The sequence below is a fragment of the Xenopus laevis genome, chromosome 1S, assembly GCF_017654675.1.
Source record: "Xenopus laevis strain J_2021 chromosome 1S, Xenopus_laevis_v10.1, whole genome shotgun sequence".
Taxonomy (NCBI): Eukaryota; Metazoa; Chordata; class Amphibia; order Anura; family Pipidae; genus Xenopus; species Xenopus laevis.
The window spans coordinates 86,368,508-86,393,731 of NC_054372.1; the positions used below are offsets into that span (position 1 = coordinate 86,368,508).

The following is a 25,224-nucleotide window of genomic DNA, read 5'->3' on the forward strand; positions in this document are numbered from 1 at the left end:
ATAAAATTAACCATTGAATGTATGAATGTACATGTATGTATGAATGTGAAAAGAGTCCCGTTAGGTTGCAATTCTTTTAATAGCTTGTCTGATTACAGAAACACTGTAGTAAAATCATCTCTCCTTCTTCCAAAGCACCTACACGCAAGACATTGTGGGAAATGGTGTTTTAGTTGGATTAGAAGGAATACTGGCTTGGGTAGTCAGGAAAAGCATTTGCAAATAACATATATTGAAAAGTTTTCTTCATTTTTTTTCATTATGCAAAATACATTTTTTCATTATTTTGAATGTTGGCTTGCATATATCTGCAACATTCTGGTTATTAACAGTCAAATATTTGTGTTCGTGTTTGCGGATCTGAAATTTTAAACGTTCTTTTACCCTACAACATTACTGAACAGGATGGATAGCTGAAAAAGTTGTAAACATCTGTGCCGTGAAGTTTCCTGGTGATGAAGGTGTATGTTCCGCCTCTTACCTCTGATATACTTGGGGGTCATATATGAACACAACAACAAATGTGGTTGTGCTAAAATGGATGCAAGTTGTTGCTGTATTAATGCCATTCATTAAAAGTACTTGATCCAAACGGGCTTCTTGCACTATTTATAGTTGTGCGTGCACCAGTGCATCCTTTACTAATCCTTCTGTTGAATCACACACAAGTGCACCTACTGAAACATCATTAGGTGCAGCAGACTTGCACCCAAAGAATTACATGCGAATGCAAATTAAAGTGCACGTACCAAAGTGACACAATCACCACTATGATCATTTTTGCTTCACCTGATTTGCACAAAAACTCATAGTTTTGCTAATCTTGATGCATCAGCGCAATGTGTGTGACAATACTGAAATTGTGGGTAAAAATGTGGTGAATTGCATCCAAAAATGCACTTTGCATGCTGCACTTGCTGTCATAATTGACCCCCTACTGCATTTAAAGGGTACATTTATTAATTATACAATTACAAAAACACTAAAAACTCTAAATTTGTAGAGGAAACAAAAAGAGTGTCAAATTAGTCTTACTTGACGCATAGCACTTATTGGCTCATTGAGACTCAGAACAGCAAATTTTCCTTTTGAAGACTGTCATGCTAATCTAAGCATTTTGGTGACATAATTTCAAATCAAAGCAGAAAAGAAGATGTTTGCTCTCAGACTGAATACAAATGAAGCAAATAACATCAACGAGTATAGCTGGGTTAAGTTGGTTAAATGGTATTTTAAATAAATTCAGTGTCAAGGGCAATAAGAACCCCGGAATGCTAAATATTTCAACAAGGCTGAAGCTTGTATTTTGTAGGAAACTGACTTGAATGCTCAATTCTAAAGAGAATAAAACCTGCTTTATTTTTAACCAGAGCAGGAAGGAATGTTTTACAGAAATATAGAAGTTTTCAGACAAAACAGAAATGTATTTTTCTTTTAAACACCTTGGTTCCACTAATATGAAGGTCTATAACTATTTCCCATGCAGGAATTCACTGTAGATCAAAAGGCTCATAGAAGCCTTCCTTGTCTTATGTATGGATTCATAAAATGAATGAATGTTTAAACTACTGTTCATTACTGTAGAAAGGGGTGGTTTACCTTTAAAGGGATACTGTCATGGGAAAAAAACATTTTTTCAAAATGAATCAGTTAATAGTGCTGCTCCAGCAGAATTCTGCACTGAAATCCATTTCTCAAAAGAGCAAACAGATTTTTTTATATTAAATTTTGGAATCCAAAATGGGGCTAGACATATAGTCAATTTCCCAGCTGCCCCAAGTCATGTGACTTGTGCTTTGATAAACTTTCAATCACTCTTTACTGCTGTACTGCAAGTTAGAGTGATATTACCCCCTCCCTTTTCTCCCCCCAGCAGCCAAACAAAAGAACAATGGGAGTTTAACCAGATAACAGCTCCATAACACAAGATAACAGCTGCCTGGTAGATCTAAGAACAACACTCAATAGTAAAAACCCATGTCTCACTGAGACACATTCAGTTATATTGAGAAGGAAAAACAGCAGCCTGCCAGAAAGCATGACCAGGGGCAGCTGGGAAATTGACAAAATGTCTAGCCCCATGTCAGATTTCAAAATTGAATATAAAAAAAATCTGTTTGCTCTTTTGAGAAATGGATTTCAGTGCAGAATTCTGCTGGAGTAGCACTATTAACTGATGCATTTTGAAAAAAACATGTTTTCCGATGACAGGATCCCTTTAAGTATTAGTATGCTGTACACAGTCACAATGTAAGACCATTTGCAGTTGGTTTTCATGTTTTATTTTTTGTGGTTTTTGAATTATTTTGTTTTGTTGTTTAGCTGCTCTCCAGTTTTCAGCAGTTATCCAGTATACACTAGCAACCAGGCAGTGGTTTAAATGGAAGACAATAAAAAGTTGCAACAATAAAAAAAGCTGTAGCTTCACATAGCAATTATTTTTTGGCTGCTGGGCCAGTGTCCCCCATCTGACATCAAGAAGATGACATCAAGTAATTCAAAAACTATTTTTAAAAAATGATGACCAATTTAAAAATTGGCCATTCTCTGACATACTATGTGAATACTATGTGCACACTGCATTCATTTACCAGGGGGGCTGCGAGGGGGTATATGCAGTACAAATGATGTAGCTTGGGTGGGGAAGGTATGCCCAACTTATCTACATGGTAGGAAAATGTAGGCTTTACATGTCCTTTAACCAGTCCATGGCCGACACCAAAGTAAGGCTTTGATGGCCATTAGAAGGGTGAGAACACAAAATGGGACTCTTTTAACTACATTGGGCACATTTGCACCTGGGCAGGAACCTATGGCAACCCTCAGTAAGTAGCTTATATTTCTGTACACTACTGGTATAACAATGAAAACACAAATTTGACAGATTGCCATGAGTTACTGCCCAGGTACAAATGTGCCCAGCGTTGTGCCCCCACTTTTTTTTACAACATACACTATGACCCTAAACAAGGGTGTAGCATAGTTAATAATAGAATCACTTTTTTTTAAAAAAAAATAGTCAACAGTAAGTAAGGGGGTGTTACAGGTTTTTTCCTGGTGTCCCACATGCCCAGTCTGACCATGGTGTTCAAGGAGAATGAAAGTCATCCTACACTTGGGGGTTCCAAATATTAGGCACCCCCAAGTGATTGTATTTACTTACCTGAAACCCACGGCCGGTGCTCCTATCGGCAGAAAACTGCACGGGCTCGGGGTTATACCAGTGAGCACCACAGAGCACGAAAAGCTGAACTTAAACTAAAAAGTCGGCTATTTTGTTCAACTGCGCATGCGTTTGCCCCAGGAAATTTGAAGCATGAAGAAGCCTGAAGAGGATAACTCAGTGGTGCTTACTGGTATAACCCCGGGCCAGTGCTCCTATCAGCAGAAAACTGCACCGGCTCTGGGTTATACCAGTGAGCACCACTGAGTGATCCTCTTCCGCTACAATCACTTGGGTGTGCCTAACATTTGGCACCCAAAGTGCAGGATGACTTTCCTTCTCCGTTAAATACATGAAACATACACTTCAAGGACATTGATGTTCCCCACCTAGAGTAAGCCCATTTGTCTTCATTATTCACATTGCATTGAACTGTCCCTAGGACTTTTTGAGCACTCCTAAATCACTTGGAAATTGAACAAAATTGCATTTTTTGTGTTTCATTGGTTGTTATTGTGTTAGGTAACATGAGGTTACATAAACCATGTTTAAATAACTGAATCAAGTATCATAATATGTCAACAGTGAATATAGTGTCCTGGAATGTGAGGGGCTTGTGGTATGGTGACAAAAAGGTCCCCAGTTTCCTGGGGAAAAGTATGTTGGGCCACAGATTCTCAGATATTGTTACTGAGGTGAGACCAGTAGTTCTGTTAGCAGAGAAACACATGTCTCTCTGCAAGGTTTTTGTAATTGATGATCCGGGACTGGTCTTACTGGGAACCCACAAGAGTAGGGTGGGGCGGATTCCCAAATCCATTGGCCAGGTTTTCAAGAGGCCCTAGGCATATTTAGTACACCTGATGCTGAGCAGCAGTGTGAGACAAAGTGCTCAGCTTCAGGAGAGAAAGAAAAACATTTATTTTGTGTTAGCCAGGAGGCTGGATATTTCTGTTGAACTGCTGTTTTTTTGGTTACCTTCCCCCTGTGAGGGGAAATTTCTGCAGCCGCTGGAAAATAAACGCTGATCCTGGTGTGTGAAGTCGTCTCATTTGCAGCCTACCAGCGAGTGAACCCCCACAGCGTTCATTGGTTTTCAATTACCTTAAGTCATACAGCTCTCACATTTTGCTATTACAGGAAACGCATTTAACTTGGAAAAGGGTACTTGCACTACGTAGGTCATGGGTCTCCCATATGTATCACTCAACATTTTCCTCATATGCAAGGGGTACATCATTGTTAGTCAGGAAAGATTTACCACTTCACCTATTAGAAACCAGTTTGGACAGGCTGGGCCGTTATCAAATAGTGGCGTGTGCTATAGCTGGACATCCCCTTATACTGATAAATATCTATATCCCTCCCCCTTTCGCAGACACCATACTACAAGAAATATACCATGGCATTGTACAAATGCCTCCTGCTCCAATATGAATCATGGGAGACTTTAATGCCTGCTCTAATCCTTCCCTAGACAGGCTCACTCCAACTGCAGGCTCCACGTCAAAGCTAGCTGAATGGGCTAATGCATATAACCTAGTGGATGTGTGGAGGGGGAAATTTCCTACAAAAAGAAAATTCTCCTGTTACTCAGCAATGCACCACTCTCTATCTAGAATAGACTTAGAACTACTTTTCTCAGACCTCTTCCCAAAAGTAAGAGAGATTAAATATTTACACCGAGCAATCTCGGATCATGCACCCCTATTCCTCTCCCTGGAACTACTTCCATGTGTTTCTATTAGACAATGGAGATTAAGCCCTTTCTGGTTAAAAAACACAGAAGTTTTGACAAAGTCGACAGAGGCTATTATGCACTATTGGCAGGACAACCTTTATACAAAAGCAGAATTGCATGAATAAATAATATAAACAGTTTATAAAACATTTTAAAAAATGGTGGAGGAAAAGATTGACACAGATGACACATTACTGTATCTGGCAAATCATCCCGCCTCATTCCAATCAGCCCTTGACATAATTAGACAATTTGGGAAATTTTCGGGTCTCCAAATTAATTGGGAGAAATCTACTATCTTCCCCCTAGATGATAATGTCCCAGAGATGGTAGACACCCAATGCACACTTAAGATAGTTAAAACCTTTAAATATTTAGGGGTGCATATCCATAATGATCCTGCGCAATTTATTCCCTTGAACCTCCATCTGCTATTAAGTAAATTCAAAGAAACTAATGCATATAACCTAGTGGATGTGTGGAGGGGGAAATTTCCTACAAAAAGAAAATTCTCCTGTTACTCAGTAATGCACCACTCTCTATCTAGAATAGACTTAGAACTACTTTTCTCAGACCTCTTCCCAAAAGTAAGAGAGATTAAATATTTACACCGAGCAATCTCGGATCATGCACCCCTATTCCTCTCCCTGGAACTACTTCCATGTGTTTCTATTAGACAATGGAGATTAAGCCCTTTCTGGTTAAAAAACACAGAAGTTTTGACAAAGTCGACAGAGGCTATTATGCACTATTGGCAGGACAACCTTTATACAAAAGCAGAATTGCATGAATAAATAATATAAACAGTTTATAAAACATTTTAAAAAATGGTGGAGGAAAAGATTGACACAGATGACACATTACTGTATCTGGCAAATCATCCCGCCTCATTCCAATCAGCCCTTGACATAATTAGACAATTTGGGAAATTTTCGGGTCTCCAAATTAATTGGGAGAAATCTACTATCTTCCCCCTAGATGATAATGTCCCAGAGATGGTAGACACCCAATGCACACTTAAGATAGTTAAAACCTTTAAATATTTAGGGGTGCATATCCATAATGATCCTGCGCAATTTATTCCCTTGAACCTCCATCTGCTATTAAGTAAATTCAAAGAAACTTTAAATCATTGGGTAAAGCTACCTCTCACACTTATAGGCAGAATAAAAATCTGTAAAATGTCAAAATGTTTGTATATTTTAAGTAACGCACCATGCTAGATACCCAAAGGAACTCTCCTGGATATTGATCATACCCAGTCTATCTTCATATGGGGAAATAAAACTCCCACACTCTCTAGACTAACCCTCAATGCACCAACGAAGCTTACCTATCTGGCAAGAGGATGCCTGGGAAAGTTTGACGGTATTTGGTCCCCTTGGTTCGACTCTTCTGCAATGTCAATGTAACTTCATCAGCAGTTTCCAATCAACACTTTTTTCTTTCTATTATTTTATTTTGTTGTTAAAAATCAATAAAAAGCATTCTTTAAAAAAATAAATAAATAACCGAATCAGACTCACTCAAACTGTAAGCTTCATGGAGCAGGGACCAACTTTCTCTTGCCTCTTAATACTTTGCATTTTCTTTAATTTATTTGTATTTTCCTACTTATTTAAATTCTATTATTGAATTGTTCCCGATCTGTTCTTTAATATATCATTTTAATGGACATTGGTGCAACACATGTAATTATGTATAAATAAAAAATATAGTAGTTGTGTAGTAGCATTTACAAAATACTAGCACAAAGTTTAGAATGCACTAGAAACTGATATAGTAATCTTGCTAAGGTTTTAGAAGCTGCAGAATTTATTTTTCTTTGTACTTGTTCTTTTGGGTCGTATAATATTCGAGTTCAGCCTTACAGCTAGGAATTTAATAGACAATAAAACATTGGCCCCTAAGCTGCAGGATCCAATACATGCCATGACATTTTATCACACTGCATCCTGTAGATTTCTGTTGGAGTCTCTAAAGATTCATAGCCTGATGTCTTCACATTCTCAACCATAATCCTTGATCTTCTTTTAGAAGAGCAGAAAAGTGACTAGGCTAAACTATCTCCAACACTCAAGGCACCTGCCTGCTCAGTATTCTATAGTTTCACTACATATAGCTGTGCATTCAAACACTGTGGACTTTGGGATTTGTGTTGTTTGGATTTACTATGTCGTTTGCTTTTGTACGCTTCATAATTTGTGGAAAATAAGCTTATTATGAATCTGATTGTGCTTTATTTATTACAGAGAAGTATGCATTCACCAGGATGGAAGAATTCACCTGACTGTGGTCTACTTTGGAAAAGAACAGGCGCAAGAAGTACGATCAATACTTGAAAGTACATCTAAGTAAGTTATACAACTGAATGTACAGTACATTTAACACAGAGTACTGTTTTCTGTGATTTTTCCACAGCCTTTAAACAGGTGCATATTTACAGTAAATGACAAAGATATAATGCAGCTATTTGACATCACACTCCAAAAGCGGATAACCCAATATACTACACATAATGTAGTGCAGTAACTGATTTTACAATCATAACATTCCAGTAACGTTTCTTTGTGAAACAGTGAGATTTACTGATCATTATAAAACGGAAACCCATCCATCTTTGTGAGCCACAATTGTAAGACCTTTAAAGTAGCTCTGAAGATCTGTGTAAAACATGGGCATGACAAATCTGCTGAGCTGCAGTTTTCTATGGGTGTCCCACTTAACATTTATAGGCAGAATAATGTATTTTGTTGTGGCCTTGTGGATCATAAAACTGTTAAAACTTGTAAAACTGGGAGCACCCAACCAGTAAAATAAATCCAGTAAAATTACAAACTACTAACACAAACTGCTATATTTGTTATAGAGACACTAAATAAATAAGATGTATTGTCTAAAAAAAATGGGATGTTACACCTTTGCGCTGACAGCAATTGCCAGTACCATTCGCTTGCCAGTATTCCTTTTCTTAAGTGATGAGGGTCACAAGTTTGACATTTTTTAAGCAAAATTACATTGTGGGTAATAAAAATAGGCAGCATTGTACTGTTGAACTTATAAATAATATTGTGATATAAAAATGTACTACTGAACCAAACCTGAATGTGTAGAGAGATTGTATAACAACAAAATTGATTTATCTTAATTCGTCTTTATTCCTGGAGATCAATAAGCTATTTCCTGAATATAACATGTACATTTCCTTTTATAGCACCTCAGGAAATATTGCAAATATAATTTGTTCACTGATATATGATTTTATGCATACCAGCATGTGCATATATAAGGAACTGCTTAACTGTGTGTATGCTAAACTTCTACAGAGTTGTAGAAATTAAATTCACCCAGTATGATGCTGCAGAAATGCAGGCACAGCCCTGCATAAAATACAGTCGTATGAAAAAGTTTGGAAACCCCTCTTAATTCTTTGGAGTTTTGTTTATCATTGTTTGAGCTTTCAAAGTAGCAACTTTCTTTTAATATATAATATGCCTTATGGAAACAGTAGTATTTCAGCAGTGACATAAAATTTATTGGATTAACAGAAAATATGCAATATGCATCATAACAAAATGAGACAGGTGCATACATTTGGGCACCCCAACAGAGATATTACATTAAAACTTAGTAACAGCCTGTAGATTCCTCCTATAGCCTTTGATGAGTGTCTGGATTCCAGATAGCAGTATTTTTGACCATTCTTTGATACAAAATCTGTCCAGTTTAGTTTAATTTGATGGCTGCCGGGCATGGACAGCCTACTTCAAATCATCCCATAGGTTTTCAATGATATTCAAGTTGGGGAACTGTGACGGCCATTCCAGAATATTGTACTTCTCCCTCTGCCTTTGTAGATTTCAAAGTGTGCTTAGGGTCATTGTCTTGTTGGAATATCCAACCCCTGCTTATGTGATAAAATCTACTCACCCTGGTGGTCCAGTGGTGCGGTGGGGACGCCCGCCATTGCTGCTTCTTATGGAGCGCGCGTCTCGTTTCCTTTATTGCCGCGCACACGCTGGCGTGATGATGCCGACGCGCAAAGGACGCAATGGCACAAAAACACCAGGGTATAAAAGGGGAATTCAGTCTTGAGCAAACTGCCTGTGATAGGATCTTGTTCCTGGTGCTTTGTGAGCTGTTCTGATTCTGGTTTTGACCCCTGCCTGGCTATACGATTATCCTGACTTCTATATCTGACCCTTGCCTGAATATCAACTATCCTTCTGCTGAACCCTCCTGCCTGATTGATTACCCGGTTTTGACCTTTGCCTGCCTGATTACGATTGACTTCTGCCTGCCTCGACCCTGCCTGTACTGACTATGATTCTGGTTTCCTGTTTTGTACCATGCCCCTCTGCCTATCCAGAACCTTTATCTTGCACCTCTCGTTAAGTCCTGTGGCATCCAAGTAGCTGAGGGCTCCTCCCAAGGCCAACAGCGGTCACACTATAGGTGAAGCACGAGCCGAGACCAGGGTGCTTGGCATTTGTTCTGGTGTTGGGTGCCGACCGTAACTTCAACTTTGTGACTGATGCTTGAACATTATTCTGAAGAATTTGTTGATATTGGGTTGAATTCATCTGACCCTCAACTTTAACAAGGACCTCAGTCCCTGAACTAGCCGCATAGCCCCCAGCATGATGGAACCTCTACTAAATTTGACAGTAGGTAGCAGGTGTTTTTCTTGGAATGCGGTGTTCTTCTTCCACCATGCAAATAACTAATTTTTTTGTCTCATAAATCCAAAGCATTTTGTTCCAAAATTACTGCGACTCTGTTTGTGGCATCAGTGCAGAAAGGGCTTCTTTCTCATCACCCTGCCATACAGATGTTATTTGTGCAAATTGCACTGAATTATAGAACAATGTACAGATACACCATTTGCAACAAGATGTTCTTGCAGGTCTTTGGAGGTGATCTTTGCATTGTCTGTAACCATTCTCACAATCCTCCACATATTTTTTTTGGCCTGCCAGACCTGGGTTTTACAGTAGCTGTGCCTGTGGCCTTCCATTTTCTGATTACATTCCTTACAGTTGAAACTGACAGTTTAAACCTCTGAGATAGCTTTTTGTAGCTTCCCCTAAACCATGATACTGAACAATCTTTGTTTTCAGGTCTTTAGAGAGTTGCTTTGAGGATCCCATGCTGTCACTCTTCAGAAGAGAGTCAAACATAAGCACAACTTGCAATTGGCCACCTTAAATACCTTTTCTCATGATTTGACACACCTGCCTATGAAGTTCAAGGCTTAACAAGCTAATCCAATTTGGTGTTGCCAGTAATCAGTATTGAGCAGTTACATGCATTCAAATTAGCAAAATTACTACATACCAACATTTTTGTACAGCCAGTTTTTCACATTTGATTTCATTTCATACAACTGAATACTGCTTCACTAAAAATCCTTGTTCAGAAAACACCCCAGTACTCCGATTTTCCTGGGTAATGAAAGACATACCACTGTTATCTTGTTTGTTTAAAGTGGAGTAAATTATTATGGAGGGGTTCTGCACATTTTCATTTGACTGTAAATTTATTTGGAAGGAGTCCCTCTGGGGCAATGTAATAAAAGGCTCAACGTTTGCTGCAAGTTTGGTTACCCATAATTGCCAACCAGATTTTTTCTTTACAGCAGTATACCACTAAATGTTACCTTCATACCAAATGTAGGCTACTAGTCCAGGGCCAAACAATACAACCTAGAGATCAAACTATGTCAATTGGCTGTTTTCAAACCACTAAGTTTTATATTGTACATCATTTTCAAAAACCTTTTTTCTAATGTTACTGGTAAATTCCAGGTATCTGAAGTGTATTACTGTAGCTTGCACTACAAGGTTAAACCAAACATGGGTGATCTGTCAGATGATGAAAGGGATGAACCACTGCTGCCTCTGTTAGCCCAAAAAAAATGAACAAAGTCACTGAGCTGTTTCATTATATCTGTCTTTTCAGGCAGTTACTATAAACATATGCATAATAGTAACTGGTTTCCAAGGTATGGTGCTGGTTCCTTTAGGGGGACTGGGGTCTAGCTGAAAAGCCAGATAGGGTGAGATATGTGGAATGGCTATTTGCTTCACTCAGTACTCATCTCTTAAAGGTCATTTAGGGTCTAATTTGAGCTGCAGACCTATGTCTGCCATAATATTTTGGAACCATAGCTGAATGACTTATACTGCAATGCTTTCATAGGTCTGTAACCTTGATATAATATAGGTATAGGACCTGTTATCCAGAATGCTCGGAACCTGGGATTTTCCGGATAATGGATCTTTCTGTAATTGGATCTTTATACCTTAAGTCTACTAGAAAATTAAGCAGTCATTAAGGGGGTTATTTATCAAAATCAGAAAAGTTCTGAAAACTACTCCAACTAAATCTGCAAAGATTTTTCCCCCCATTTATCAATACATTTTACAGAAAATTTTTGTGCGGGAATAAACTAAAATTGTGAAAAAATCAGAATACCATGACTTTTTGTATTTGACACCCAAATACCGCTACTTTTTCATATTTGACTCCCGAATACTGCATCTTTTTCGGAAACCCAGCTCAAATCAGTATATCTTCAGGACATCTGCCATTGACTTCTACATGAACTCGGCAGGTCTGAGTAGGAGTACTTTTTTATTCGGAATTTTAACACCATCTGGGTTTAATAAATTATCAAAATTTTATTTTTTTTCCCCAAGAAAATAGTGTGTTTTTCAATCAGAAAAAATCGGACTTTAATAAATGACACCCTAAAAAAAAACCAATATGCTGGTTTTGCTTCAAATAAGAATTCATTATATTTTAGTTTGGATCAATTGAAAGGTACTGTTTTATTATTAGGGCCTGAGATGGTGTGATGGTGTAGTTGTTAACTGTGATAGATTCTTTTTGGTATGTTTTTGGTGTTGAATGGGGAAAGTGTTGAGAGCTTTGGGTTGAGATTAGGGAGGAGTGATAGATCTGAATCCGCATAAAGGAATAGAGTCAGCCAGTAAATAAGGAGAGCAGAGAGATAGAGTCAAGGTTACCAAGATTGGTTACTAAGATTCTAGGGTTTTTTTCAGAATAGGGAAGTGCATGTTGGGATGAAAGATTACATAGATAAGTGAAGGCAATAATTAGTTAGGGATTGACATTGTGGAGTTTGGAAGGAATTGAATCAAGTGATCAGGTAGTAAGGTGCGAGGAAAGTTCCTTACAGTCACAGGGTCGCAGGAGCACAGAAGAGATTGGGTATTGTTGGAGACGGGGAAGTGAATGACTGGGAGAATTTAGTTGTGTAATGCCACTTTTTCTTTTGAAAAATTCGTCAATGTGTTTTGTCTTGGTAGGAGCAAGCTCATTAAGAGCAGTGTTGAGTGTGCTACAGTAGATAGAGATAGCCAGATTTGCACAGGAGATGCTTGATATATATTAGAGTTATGGCATTCAAAAGAAGAAAGATGTGACATGTCTAGCGTATGCACAGTATGTGTATGTTTGAGAAACTGCAGAGTTAGGAGAAGGAGATAGTGAGAGTTGAAATGTGAGCAAACTATGATAATAGATGGGGAAGGGGGCGTTAGTTGGGATCAATACAAGGTACTGTTTTATTATTACAGAGAAGAAGGAAATCATTTTTAAAAATTCTGATTATTTAAATAAAATGGAGTCTATAGGAGACAGCCTTTCTGTAATTCGGAGCTTTCTGGATGGTGGGTTTCCAGATAACGTGTCCCATACTTGTACTTCAATTACAAACACCCACAATAAATGGCATATCAAATACCTTTCAGGTGCCAGGGTAAAGTTGAATACCATTCATTTAAAATGTTGCCTCATACAATAATAATCTCTCTCTGCTTTAAATTATGTTTTACAAGGTGATATTTAAAACCTGGCAATATATTTCAATCTCTACCTAATTTCCCAGAACTTTTATACATTTTGCTGCCATTTTACATAAGAATTTAAGGTTACAGAACCAACCAATGTACTTAAATAATATCACAAAACAAATGTACAAAGGTTTTGTCTTGCAAAGAAAAAAAAAAAATTGTGTAATCGTTTCCTTATTTTTCAGAACTTTTCAGATCAGTCATATTTGAATAGTTACTCTTATTGCATTTTTCTGTACCTGTGAAAGTATTTATGGGGTGAATCTTGTGTAATGGGGTGAATCTTGTGTATAGTAGCATAGCATGTGTATGGTTCATTTGTTTGTGGTTGTCTAGTTGTGACAATATGTGCAGTGGGCCCTAAACTGCACAAACCTGGTATTGGCGATGACCCATCCACATCCACACTCCCTCTTGTATGGTTGGATGTGGGAGATAAAGTGCATGGGGTACAGAAGGAAAGAAATTGGTCTAATAATAATAACAAAATTATATCACTTACCTAGGTTTACATTGAACACATACACTTGCTATTCATATTTGTCCTATATATAAAATGTGGCTAGATATACAGTAAATAAGCCTATGGTAAACAGTTTTAATCTATATTTCTGATGCAGAGATTCACAAGGCAGTACAACTAAAGCTGGCCATACATTGAAAGAGCCACAAATTTGGTGAGATTTTTTAACCTGTCTGATTGATACCTGCCAGATTTTTGGCCAGATATTGGTTGGATAGACCAGTTGAAGTTCCCCGTTCATGGGCAAATAAGCTGCCAAATTGTAATGAAGGAGCTGACTAAAATCTGCCCATTTATGCCAACATTTATCATGGAGTAAATTTTATGGGTAATTTACAATGCTAAGAAACCTCCAAAATACGGTTCTAAGTGTATAATAAAATGTCACTGTTTATTCAGACAATAAACTATTAGGAAAAGAAAGTCACATTTTCAGACTGCTGACTTCTTCATTTTTAATTTTTCCCAAAGTTTCTTCTTCTATTATTTCTATTTTCTATTATTTCTATTGTATTCTTGCCTTTGAATGCAAACAAGTCTTAAAGCAATGTTTATAATAGTAAATAATTTTGCAAAAGCCATTTAGAAACATTTTTCCTAAGCAAGAACATCTGTTAACGCAATCAATTGCTCATTTATCTTTTTAGGAGTTGATTGCCTAATGCATCATTATTATTAGGATTGATGCATTTTGAGAAACCCATAAAAATGATTTGCGTTTTATTTACCAATTTAAATATTAAAAATGCATCCTGTAAATTTTTACAGACCTGCTACGATTGTAAATATAATTTAAATGTAAACAGATTGCAGGGACATGTTAATACTCACTTGTTTAGTGAAGCATCACTACACTTTCTAATGCCACTTTTTCTTATACTACAGTATCTAATTTATGTCATATGGAGCTTACATGCAGGAGAAAATGATTTTTCGGTGTAAAATTATGTTTTTAACATGCCTTTACCTGAAGTCTAAAACTTTCCTGAATGTAACACTGCTGCCCCCATGTTTGTAGTCTTCAGCTAATGTTGTGTTGTTTTACTTTTTTCTTTAAGAGTTGCAAACTTCAAAAACTTCACTTTTATTCAGTTGAATGAGGAATTCTCCCGTGGGAAAGGCCTAGATGTTGGAGCACGTGCTTGGAAAGGAAGCAATGTCCTTTTGTTTTTTTGTGATGTTGATATCTATTTCACTGCTGAATTTCTTAATTCATGCAGAATAAATACACAGCCAGGTAAGAACAACACTTTAATTGAATGAATTTACTTTCATGGTATTCTGTGTGTTTTCTGAAAAATGTTTAAATAAAATCTTCACAGGTGTATTTATATGTTTAACAAGACAAGACCAGGTAATAGGGGAACCGCAGCATCTTTATACAATTTATTCTTATCTAAGAATGTAACTTTCATAGTTTATGTTCATACCCTTGCCAGTCTAGGGCCTTCCAAATGAAGATTTTAATTCTTAAATTAAATAAATTCCAAAATGAACAATTACCTGTTAATATAATACCTGGGTGTATTAATACATAGGGTATCATAGGCTATAACCTAGGGGCTCAGTTTGATCAGGAGACCATCTAGCTTTTTTCAATTAGTATTATTTCTGTCATGATTTTTATGGTGTAGTTTTTACTTCTAAATTTTACTGTTTACACTGCATATAATTCACTCTACCATGTAAAATTTCATTCCTGAACCCTTTAATAATAAGGGCATGCTACTGTGGATACAAGCACATGTTGTAGTGACATTTTATTAGTTCCCTAAGCTGCAGGGACACTTGGTTCATATAGCAGCATTATAACAGATGTTAAAGTTGAAGCATTTTTTTTTTATTCGTTGTTTAGCAGAACAAATTTACTGTAGTTTGATAATTAATGAGCATGTTGGCTATGTTATACCAGTAGAGATACCAGCAGGGTAATAAACAATAAGAGACCACTAATTGGTCTCCAGTATAGTACCCACTTGAGCACACCAATGTTAAACTAAAATAGCTGCCTGAATGATTGATTACTTTAGGTTAAAAACAATTCCCTGGTTGCCCTTAATGAGATGTGGAATGAAAGGACATAACTTTCAATTGATTTTAGTGTTTCTGACTCTTTTTAAAAAGATAAAAAATAAGAGCACAAAGGTGCACAAAGGATACCTTGCAAACATCCACGGAGTCAGGCAGTATAACTACATCAGATTCCTGCCCAGTGAGGGCACATTGCATCTTTTGTATATGTTGTATTGCTTTCAATCAGCTCATGAGCAACAACATTAGACCAAACAATTGTCTACAAAAGAGTCATATTTTGCAGTTAATACTTTATTTTTTTCTCAACTTTATATGTGGCTTATTTCATGTTACTTTTTGGGGGTTTAAAATATGTCATATATAAAAAACTGGGACTGAATGTATAAATAACTGTACTTCTTCAGCTATGATACATTTTGATACCTCTTTTGCTGGGAATTTGATCAAATATAGCAATGATAATATATTTTGTTCACCTTACAAATACAAATCTAGGTGAAATGTGACAATTATGGTAAAATGGGATTTTTATGTTTAACAAATAACAAATAAAAATTTGCATGTCACAATGTAATATTCTTTATTAGGCTTTTATTGAATTGTGAATCTTAACTGTGCATTGCAAACCTTTAGAATTGTTCAGTATAAAAATAAATGCTGGCTAAATAGATAGGATGTGCAATAAAAAATGTTTCTAATATAGTTACTTAGCCAAAAATGTAATGTATAAAGGCTGGAGTGACTGGATGTCTAACATAATAGCCAGAACTCTACTTCCTGCTTTGCAGCTGTCTTGGTTTCCTCTAATTGGTTACCTTGAGGGGAGGCCATTTGGGTCATAACTGTTTGCTTCTGAATCTGAACTGCAAGCTTGCTAACTCACTAAACAGTTATGTCCCATGTGGCCCCCCTTCAAGTCGCAGACTAACTCAGAGTTAGAGAGCCGAAAAGCAGGAACAGATTATGTTCTGTTGTAGAAATCTGCCCACTTCAGCCTTTATAGGTTACATTTTGGCTATTAACTATATTACAATTTTTTTATTTTGCACAGCCTAACTATTTACCTAGTTTTTATTTTTACACTGAATAGTTCCTTTAAGACCTGCGTGAAGGTGGACAAAACTTTTAGAGCAAACGTAACATTTTTTTCATTAAGAAGTTTTATTACATACACTGCACACACTAAAAAATTTGCAATTGCTACTCTGTTGCGTGAGGGGCAAAGTGTTTGCAAAGGCAAAAATGTTCACAAATATTCGCATAGCTAACAAATTGCAAATGATTTTTGCCAATATTACATTCCCCCATTTGCCTTGAATATTGAGGAACTCTTCTTCCAATACTAGGTTCCACTTACAATATTGCATTTAGAGTTCTAGCCTGTAAAAAATTTATAAATATAATTCCTTCAAACAAACAAAACTCAGAATCAGTAGGTGAACTAAAAAATAATATGGTAGAATAGAGAACTTTTAGTTACTACTGTGAATTTTTTCTTCCCTACAGGAAAAAGAGTTTTTTACCCAGTTCTTTTCAGCCAGTATAACCCTGCAATAATTTATGGGCATCATGATGCAATTCCATCCATCGACCAACAACTAGTAAGTATGCCACGGAACATAAGTAATCATTCTCTTTTCTCCTTTTGTCTGAGGGTAAGACCCTGGAATTCTAAATGCCCAGTCACTTGTGAAAACTGGGATTCATATGCTAAATTTGTAACAGTTATCAATTCATTGAAACAGTGCAGTAAGCATCGTTCTCTTGTGCACGTGTATCCTACTGAACCTTCTGAGTTTGCAGCAACAACAAAAATAATGTGCTTTTCCAAGTCTGAAGTGGGAAACAAATTCATATTTTCCGACAGCAGAATAATTAAAAAGTCTGTTGTTATTTTATTTCATCTGAGCAGGGCTACCATCAGTAAATGAGTGGGTGCACCAGAGACCAGTATAGTGTGCTGCTTGTATACCGTAGGGCTCATTTGTTTGCCTTATTTGAAATCATAACAATAAAATGCACCATTAAAGTTTAGGGTACAGAAAATATTTTACTCTTTTGTTAAAATAAGTTAATTTAAGGTGTTTAAAAATAATTTTGAATTATTTACCTTACTGAATACCTACAAGAAGGGCATGGGACCTAAAAGTACAACACCTTATTATAATTTTTCTGGTTTCCAAAACTTTATAACCATATGACTTTCAATTTGGATGTGGTATGGCCTCATGCTACTGTAAGTATTTGGTCATATCAGAATTCTCCAAAAAAGTTCTTTGTCTGGGTGTATCCCTATACTATATTGTGCATCCTTCTACTCAAATTGCTTGTTTTCTTTAACCCCTTGTCATTATTCAAAGAGGGCATTATCAGGTCTTAAAGGACCAGTAACATCAAAAAATGTAATTGTTTTAAAGTAATAAAAATATAATGCAGTGTTGCCCTGCACTAGAAAAACTGCTGTGTTTGCTTCAGAAACACTACTATTGTTTATATAAATAAGCTGCTGTGTAGCAATGGGGGAAGCTATTCAAAGGAGAAAAGGCTCAGGTTACACAACAGATAGCATATAATCTCTGTAGAACATAATGTTATCTTTATCCACTACTTATCCTGTGCCATATAGCCTTTACTCAGCAGCTTGTTTATATGAACTATAGTAGTGTTTCTGAAGCAAACACATCAGTTTTACCAGTGCAGGGCAACACTGCATTATATTTTCATTACTTTAAAACACTTTAATTTTTTTGGTGTTACTGGTCCTTTAAGTTTCAGATACACCGCAACATATGCACTCTAATTAACGCAGATCCTTTGCATCAATTAGATATTTTCTAACTGGCCCACATATGCTGGTATGTACCCAAACTAAGAAGTCTCATCATTATTTATTCACACAGAACCAGCAGGTTAATTTGCAAACAGGGGTCTTAGAAAGAATTAACAAACAGGCATGGTTATAACACAGTATACAGTATATGCAGTTGTCAGCTTTGAGAAATGTGTCAGTTTATTAAAAACTTTCCTGACTGTTATGAATGTTTTATATAGTAAAATTTGTACCCCCTATTGCAGAATATAAAGATATTATAGGTCAATAAGAGTTCCATGACCATATAAAACTGAAGGCCGAAGTCAGTGTACTTTGAGGTGACTGCTAATAGCCTCATATTTTATACTTTATTTATTATTATAAACATGTATTATACACAAGAGTCATATGACAGAAATGACATCAACAAGCACCTTCATATAGTGAATAAAGTACCCCCTATTGTAAAATATAAGGATACTATAAATCACAGAAGAGTTCCATGACCATATAAAAGCACGAGGCCAAAGGCCGAGTGCTTTTTATACAGGTCATGGAACTCTGAGGTTACTGATAATATCCTCATATTTTCCAACAAGGGGTACTTTATTTATTATAATACACAAGTTTTAGTGAGTCATGTGACAAAAATAACATCACTACGCACCGTTTATAACTGATGACATCACTAGTCACCATTCATAGATATTCATGGCTTTTGTTTATTATAAGGATATAATAGAATCAAAATATATAGGAAGTGTATTCCTTGGTTACTTGCATATGTGTTATATGCATGTATTGTAAACTACAAAAGCTATAATACAAAAATGGTATTCTTGGTATTAGAATGTTTAGCATTATAAATATGTGTTTGAATCATGCTTTATACAGTGAGTGACTAATGGATATTAATGTTATCAGCAATGTGCAGCATTTATCTAATTGCAAGCCTATGCAAATAACTACTTTGAGCAATAGTGCAGATTGCCATTTGCCATTTTAGCAGCAAAAGAATATTTATAGCCATTATTTATAATGATTTCAGCATTACCCAATTTCTATATTTAAAAAAATGTCTTGATTGAAACATATATCTTGCCAGAAAACTTTATTGAATATAAAAGCTCTTAGCAAGATTGTTTCTTGACCATTTTCAAGGACAGTGAAAGTGAAGCATTAAAGAACTGGATAAATACAGACTCTCAGTCTGCTCCAATTGTAAATTCACCCATTAGTATGATTAAAAATGTGATTTTATTCTTTCAACGATAATGTAATGAAGTAACATTTTTTATTTGACCTTGTAAGCCTTGTGTACCATCAGACATATTAGTGAAAGATATAAAATGCTTTAGCTCCCTTCCTTTGAAACTGCTGTACATTCTTCTCTTTGAAGAAATAAGTTTGTTTCCTAATAACCATATGACTCCTCGGCAATCCCAACTGATCTATGAAGATAATATATGTGGCTTTATTATAATACTCAACTCCAACAGAATTCTTTGTACTTTCTAAACCAAATAAAATCTTGCAACTGTGTTCTTCTGCTATCAGCTTAGAAAGGCATAATTATAACTCTGAGCTGGTTTTTCTTTTTTTTTTTTTTTTTTATTTTTTTTATTTTAAACAGTTAATTACATACATTCCAATACAACAGCATGAAAAATAGAATCTTAAAAGGAGCATCCCATCATACAATTGAACCCCAATTGATTAAAATTCCCTTAAGGTGATATTATTGATAAGTGTCTCTGTAAACAACCAGTATTGTTACAATTCGCCATACCTATACATGATACCTGTGCATTATCAATTTAAAATACCAGTGTTGTTTTAAATTACTGTTGTGAATTTAACATATATTATTAATAAACTTATATCCTTTCATTTATTAGTTCTTCTTCCCCTTTAAGCAAGTGACGATGCTAATAGTAATAAATAAGAGGGAAAAAAATAATTAGTTAATACCAGTGAACAATAGTGCCAGTGCCAGTGCTAAAATACCCACCCATTACTTATAATACTGCGGCGCATTACCCTTGTTGCTTAACCCATATTAGCGCCTTGTTGTTTAGTGCTCGTGAATTTACTCATGATTAACAAGTGCAAGTGTTCTTTAGGGATGTTAGTTCCCTACCAAGGGAAAAAAAAAAAAAAAAAAAAAAAAAAAAACCCCAACCCCATTTGTTCCTTCCATAGCTCAGCTGTAAACACACCCACACTACATACAATTATAAGGAGGCAATCCAGCGACAACACAGAGACATTTACAAAAAAAAAAAAACCCCACAAAAATCCCCCAAAAAGGGGGAGGGAGGGAATTCACTTATCTCACTTTCATGTTTAGTATTCTATCGCATATCTTCTTATCGCAATTATAAACAAATAAGATTCTCCCACCAGTGCAAGCCCAATCCGCATATTATTAGGAGTAGAACAATAGTAAAACAATAATACCTTCTTTCGCCCTTACATAAGAAACCACTGTCGCCACCATAAATACACTATAATATGCCACCCCCTACCTTCTACCCATATTATATGCTATCTCTTATATAGGTACCTCCTCAAACTGACATGTTGTTTCCACTTCCTAGAGATTCCCCATCGGATTAATATCCAGCCAGGATTCCCATATTCTCTCAAATTTCCCCATACATCCTCTAGCCAGATAAGTAAGTTTAATAGACGGAAGTATTTTATTAATTAAGTTAACCCATTGAATGACAGTGGGACTATTTTTACCCATCCAGTTCATTATCACCAATTTTTTAGCATAGAACAGTATAACCCTCATAAGTGTTCTAGTTTTACTTAAGGGTACAAGATCATCCACCAATCCCAGTAGACAAATTTCCGGGGAGTGCACCTGGGGAAACGCTAAATTATCAGCCAAATACTGTGACACATCCTTCCAAAACCGCTGCACTGGAGGACAATGCCACACCAGGTGCAGAAAAGATGCATCCAACTCCTGGCACCTTGGGCATCTGGCTTCCAATTCTCTACCCATTAACTGAAGCTTTTTAGGGGTTATATATAATTGATGGATAAATTTGTATTGGACCAGCCTGTCACGCAAAGAAATTAAATCACAGTAAAGTGAGTCAGTAGCCTCCTCCCACTGTTCCCCACTAAGAGCTGGAAATACCTTTTCCCAACGCCTCTGGGCCCTACTAAATGGTGGAGGAATAGTACCTATGAGTATCTGATAAAGCCTAGAAATCAATTTATCCCTCTTTGGATCTCGAAGTATTACCTCTACTGGAGGAATATTGAACTTCACCTCCAGAGTATCAAACTGAGCTTTAAAAGCATGGCGCAGTTGGAGATATCTAAAAAACTGTAATTTTGGTTCTTTAAGTTGTATCTGCAATTGTTGAAAATTAGGGAATATTTGATTTGTCAAAATATCTCCCAAACATTTAAGACCCTTTGAATGCCAATAAACGACATCCTGAAGGGTCCCAAAGTGAGGCAGATTAGAATTCCTCCATAGTGGCAAAAAAGGAGAAATCAAAGGAGGCTTATGGCCAGTATATGAGCAAACAGTCCGCCATGCTTTAAATGGGACAGATATTGTGGATGGATACTTATCATAATCACTTAGCCGTCGATATGGTATATTTTTAAGTGCCTCCAAAGAGCCAACCGTAGAGGCCAGCAATAACAAACCAGGATCCTCCTCTTCACTATGGAACCAACTATGAATATGGTAGAGTTGACTGGCCAAAAAGTAAAAACGTAAGTGAGGTAAAGCCAAACCTCCATTTTCGAGCGTAGCTGTTAATGAAGTCCACGCAATACGTGGAGACTTATTAGCCCATATAAAAGGAAGTAAGATAGAGTTGATTTTACGAAAGTACCGCTCAGGGATCCATATAGGGGAATTATGCAATTTGTATAGTAACTTAGGCAGGTAAATCATTTTATACAGGTTGATTCTACCCCAAAGAGAAATAGGTAAACGAGACCAGACTCTAACTGCCTTCCTAAATTGCTCTATGATTGGATTAATGTTGTTTAAAATATACAAACTAGGGTCAACAGAAATAGTAATGCCCAAATATTTAAAACTATTAACCCATCTGAGGCCCTGGGCATTAATAGATTGAGTAAATATCTGATCCATGGGAAAAATAACAGACTTAGATTTATTTATAGTTAGCCCAGAGTAGATGCCAAACCTCTCGATAATACTAATAGCCTCTTGCAAGGAAGGTCCCGAGTCTTCCAAGAATAGAAGCAAGTCGTCTGCATATAGGGCAACTTTGTCCTCTAATGGACCATATTTAAATCCCACAACCTTTGGAGCCTGGCGAAGGCAGGTAGCCAAAGGTTCAATTGCTATTGCAAATAAGAGTGGGGACAGTGGGCATCCTTGCCTGGTTCCCCTAGCCAGGGGAAAAGAGGAGGACACCATGCCATTGATTTTAATACATGCTGTAGGCTTGTGATACAGCATTTGAACCCATCTTAAAAAGCCCGGGCCAAGTCCAAGTTTCTTCATAACTGCCCACAAGTACTGCCATTCCACTGAGTCAAATGCCTTATTAGCATCTAAAGACACAATAATCCTAGACCCAGCGTTTGTATGCTTAGTCTGAAGATGTGTAAACACCCTCCTCAAGTTAATAGCAGTAGATTTAGTAGGCATAAAGCCAGATTGATCCCTATGTATAATAGATGGGACTATTTTAGCTAGTCTAATGGCCAAAATTTTAGCAAGCACCTTAGCATCCGTATTTATAAGTGATATTGGCCTATATGAGTCGCACAACCCAGGGTCTTTACCCTCCTTTGCTATCAACACAATAACTGCCTCATAGAATGAAGGCGGGAGAATCCCTCTTTCAAAGGCATAAATAAAGGTTTCGTGGAGATGTCTAGCCAAGGGTTTCCCCTGTAATGTGTACCAAGCAGCCGGGAAACCATCCGGGCCCGGAGTCTTATTAGAAGGAAGAGCCAATATAGCTTCCGCCACCTCATTTTCCAAGATAGGAGCATCCAAGTACTCCCTCTCTACCTGTGTCAAACTAGGAAGGGTAATTGAATCCAAATAACAAGTTAGTTGGTCTTGTGAGTAATCAGCTTTTGTCCGATATAAGATCTCATAAAATTTAGTAAAAACATTAAGTATATCCTCTGGGGCACTAACCATACTCCCTCCAGGATCCTGTATTTGTGCTATTAAAGTTTGTGAATCTCTAACTGAAGCCAGCCTTGCCAGTAGTTTACCCGCTTTATCACCTTGTTCAAATATTTCTTGATTAGCATATAATAAACGTTTACTAGTCAAATTAGTTTGTGCCAATTCTAGATCTCTTTGTGTCTGAACCAACACCTGATGAGTAGTCTCTGTAGGGGACTGACTATGAAACACATCTGCCTCTGTGAAGGCCATTTCCGCCTCGACGACCTCTGCTTTAGCCATTTTCTTAGCATTCGCTATACCACTAATCAATACCCCCCGTGCCACCGCCTTGGATGCTTCCCATAGAATATCTGGAGAGGCCGTGCCCTGATTAATTCCCCAATAAGATATATATTCCTCTTGGGAACGATCCCTAATCTGGGTATTTGAGAGCCATACTGGACACAGTCTCCAGTTGGTTCTAGGGCCTCGAACCCCCACACGAAGCAAGATAACAAGAGGTGAGTGATCCGAAAATGCTCTGGGGAGGTATTCAGCCGAAATAACTTGTTGTGCAAAATCAGCAGAGGCCAGGGCTAAGTCTATACGGGATAAAGAAGTGTAACTAGTAGAATGACAAGAATACTGCCTCTCACTCGGGTGCTTCCAACGCCAAAGTTCCATAAAACCAATATTATCTATCCATTGCTTCAACCCCCGGCTATAACTGCTAGTTTGGCCCAACCTATCCAGCTGGGGATCAAGTGTAGCATTAAAGTCTCCCAACAGACAAGTTGGAGCATTCGGAAAGGAGGCAATTACTGAATACACCCGTTCTAATAGGGGTAAGGAAAATGGTGGCGGGCAGTAAATATTAGCCAGCGTGAAGAGTTGATTAGCCAGCTTACAATGGAGTACTATATATCTACCATAAAAATCAACTCTGACCCCCATACATTCGAAAGCAACACCTTTCTTAATGAGTATAGAAACTCCTCTGGCATGGGTAGAAAAGGGGGCATGGTAGGCATAAGCCACCCACTGCTTCCTAAGCGAGAGAAGTTTCTGCCCCACCAAATGTGTCTCTTGTAAAAGAAGAACCACCGGTTTATGCCTTTTGATGTAATCAAAGAGTCGGGCTCGTTTGTATTTACAGTTAAGTCCCCTGACGTTCCAGGAGACAATACTCAAGGAGGACTGCATACTGGTAAAAATTGGACTATATTATCAGGGTATAAATTGTTAAGAAATACCTTAATTGAGATAAGCGTATGTAGGGCACAGCATAACAAATAAATACAAAATTCCCTCCCACATATACCCCTTGCCCACCCTGCCCATCTCCAAACCCTGAGTGGACCTAAACCCATAACACAAAAAGCAATTTCCCTACGGGGAGGAGCTCTATTTGCTCCTAGCAATGACCTATCGAGTAAACCGAGCCTTCTGTTAATAAAAGTCAACCTTCCCAGGTAGCCCGTGCTCATAATTATTGGATTCCGAACCAGTCAATAATTCCACCCATTCACTTATTCTTTCCGCTCCCTCAGGATCTAGTTAGGTGGAGATCTCCGGGGCCTGCTCTCCAGCCACGCGTTAGCCTCTTCTGCACTCTATCACCATCCTGGACTCTCAGTCTGGCTGGGAACATCATTGCATATATCAGATTAACCTGTCGTAGACGTTTTTTAACATCTGTAAATTTGAGCCTCTGCTTGCGTATCTCCATAGATAAATCCGGGTATATAGAGACTTTAGCGTTCTCATGGATAATTTCCTGTTTTTTTCGGGCTTCCAGGAGAGTTCTATCCCGATCTCTATAATTCAATAGCCTGGCTATAAATGTCCGAGGTGTAGCACCAGGAGGAGGAGGTCGGGCTGGGACTCTGTGGGCACGCTCCACTGTAAATATTGGCGAAAGAATATTACTGCCA

General features: G+C 37.3%; 1 protein-coding gene across 1 annotated transcript in view; it reads left to right on the forward strand.

The window, feature by feature from the left end:
* Nucleotides 1-25,224, forward strand: part of csgalnact1.S (chondroitin sulfate N-acetylgalactosaminyltransferase 1 S homeolog) — a 147,184-nt gene that overhangs the window by 100,111 nt on the left and 21,849 nt on the right. Inside the window, exons 4-6 of the mRNA XM_018243555.2 lie at nucleotides 7,157-7,258; nucleotides 14,366-14,544; nucleotides 16,848-16,942. Of these exons, the coding sequence (XP_018099044.1) occupies nucleotides 7,157-7,258; nucleotides 14,366-14,544; nucleotides 16,848-16,942 (376 nt within the window). The remainder of the gene's footprint in view (nucleotides 1-7,156; nucleotides 7,259-14,365; nucleotides 14,545-16,847; nucleotides 16,943-25,224) is intronic.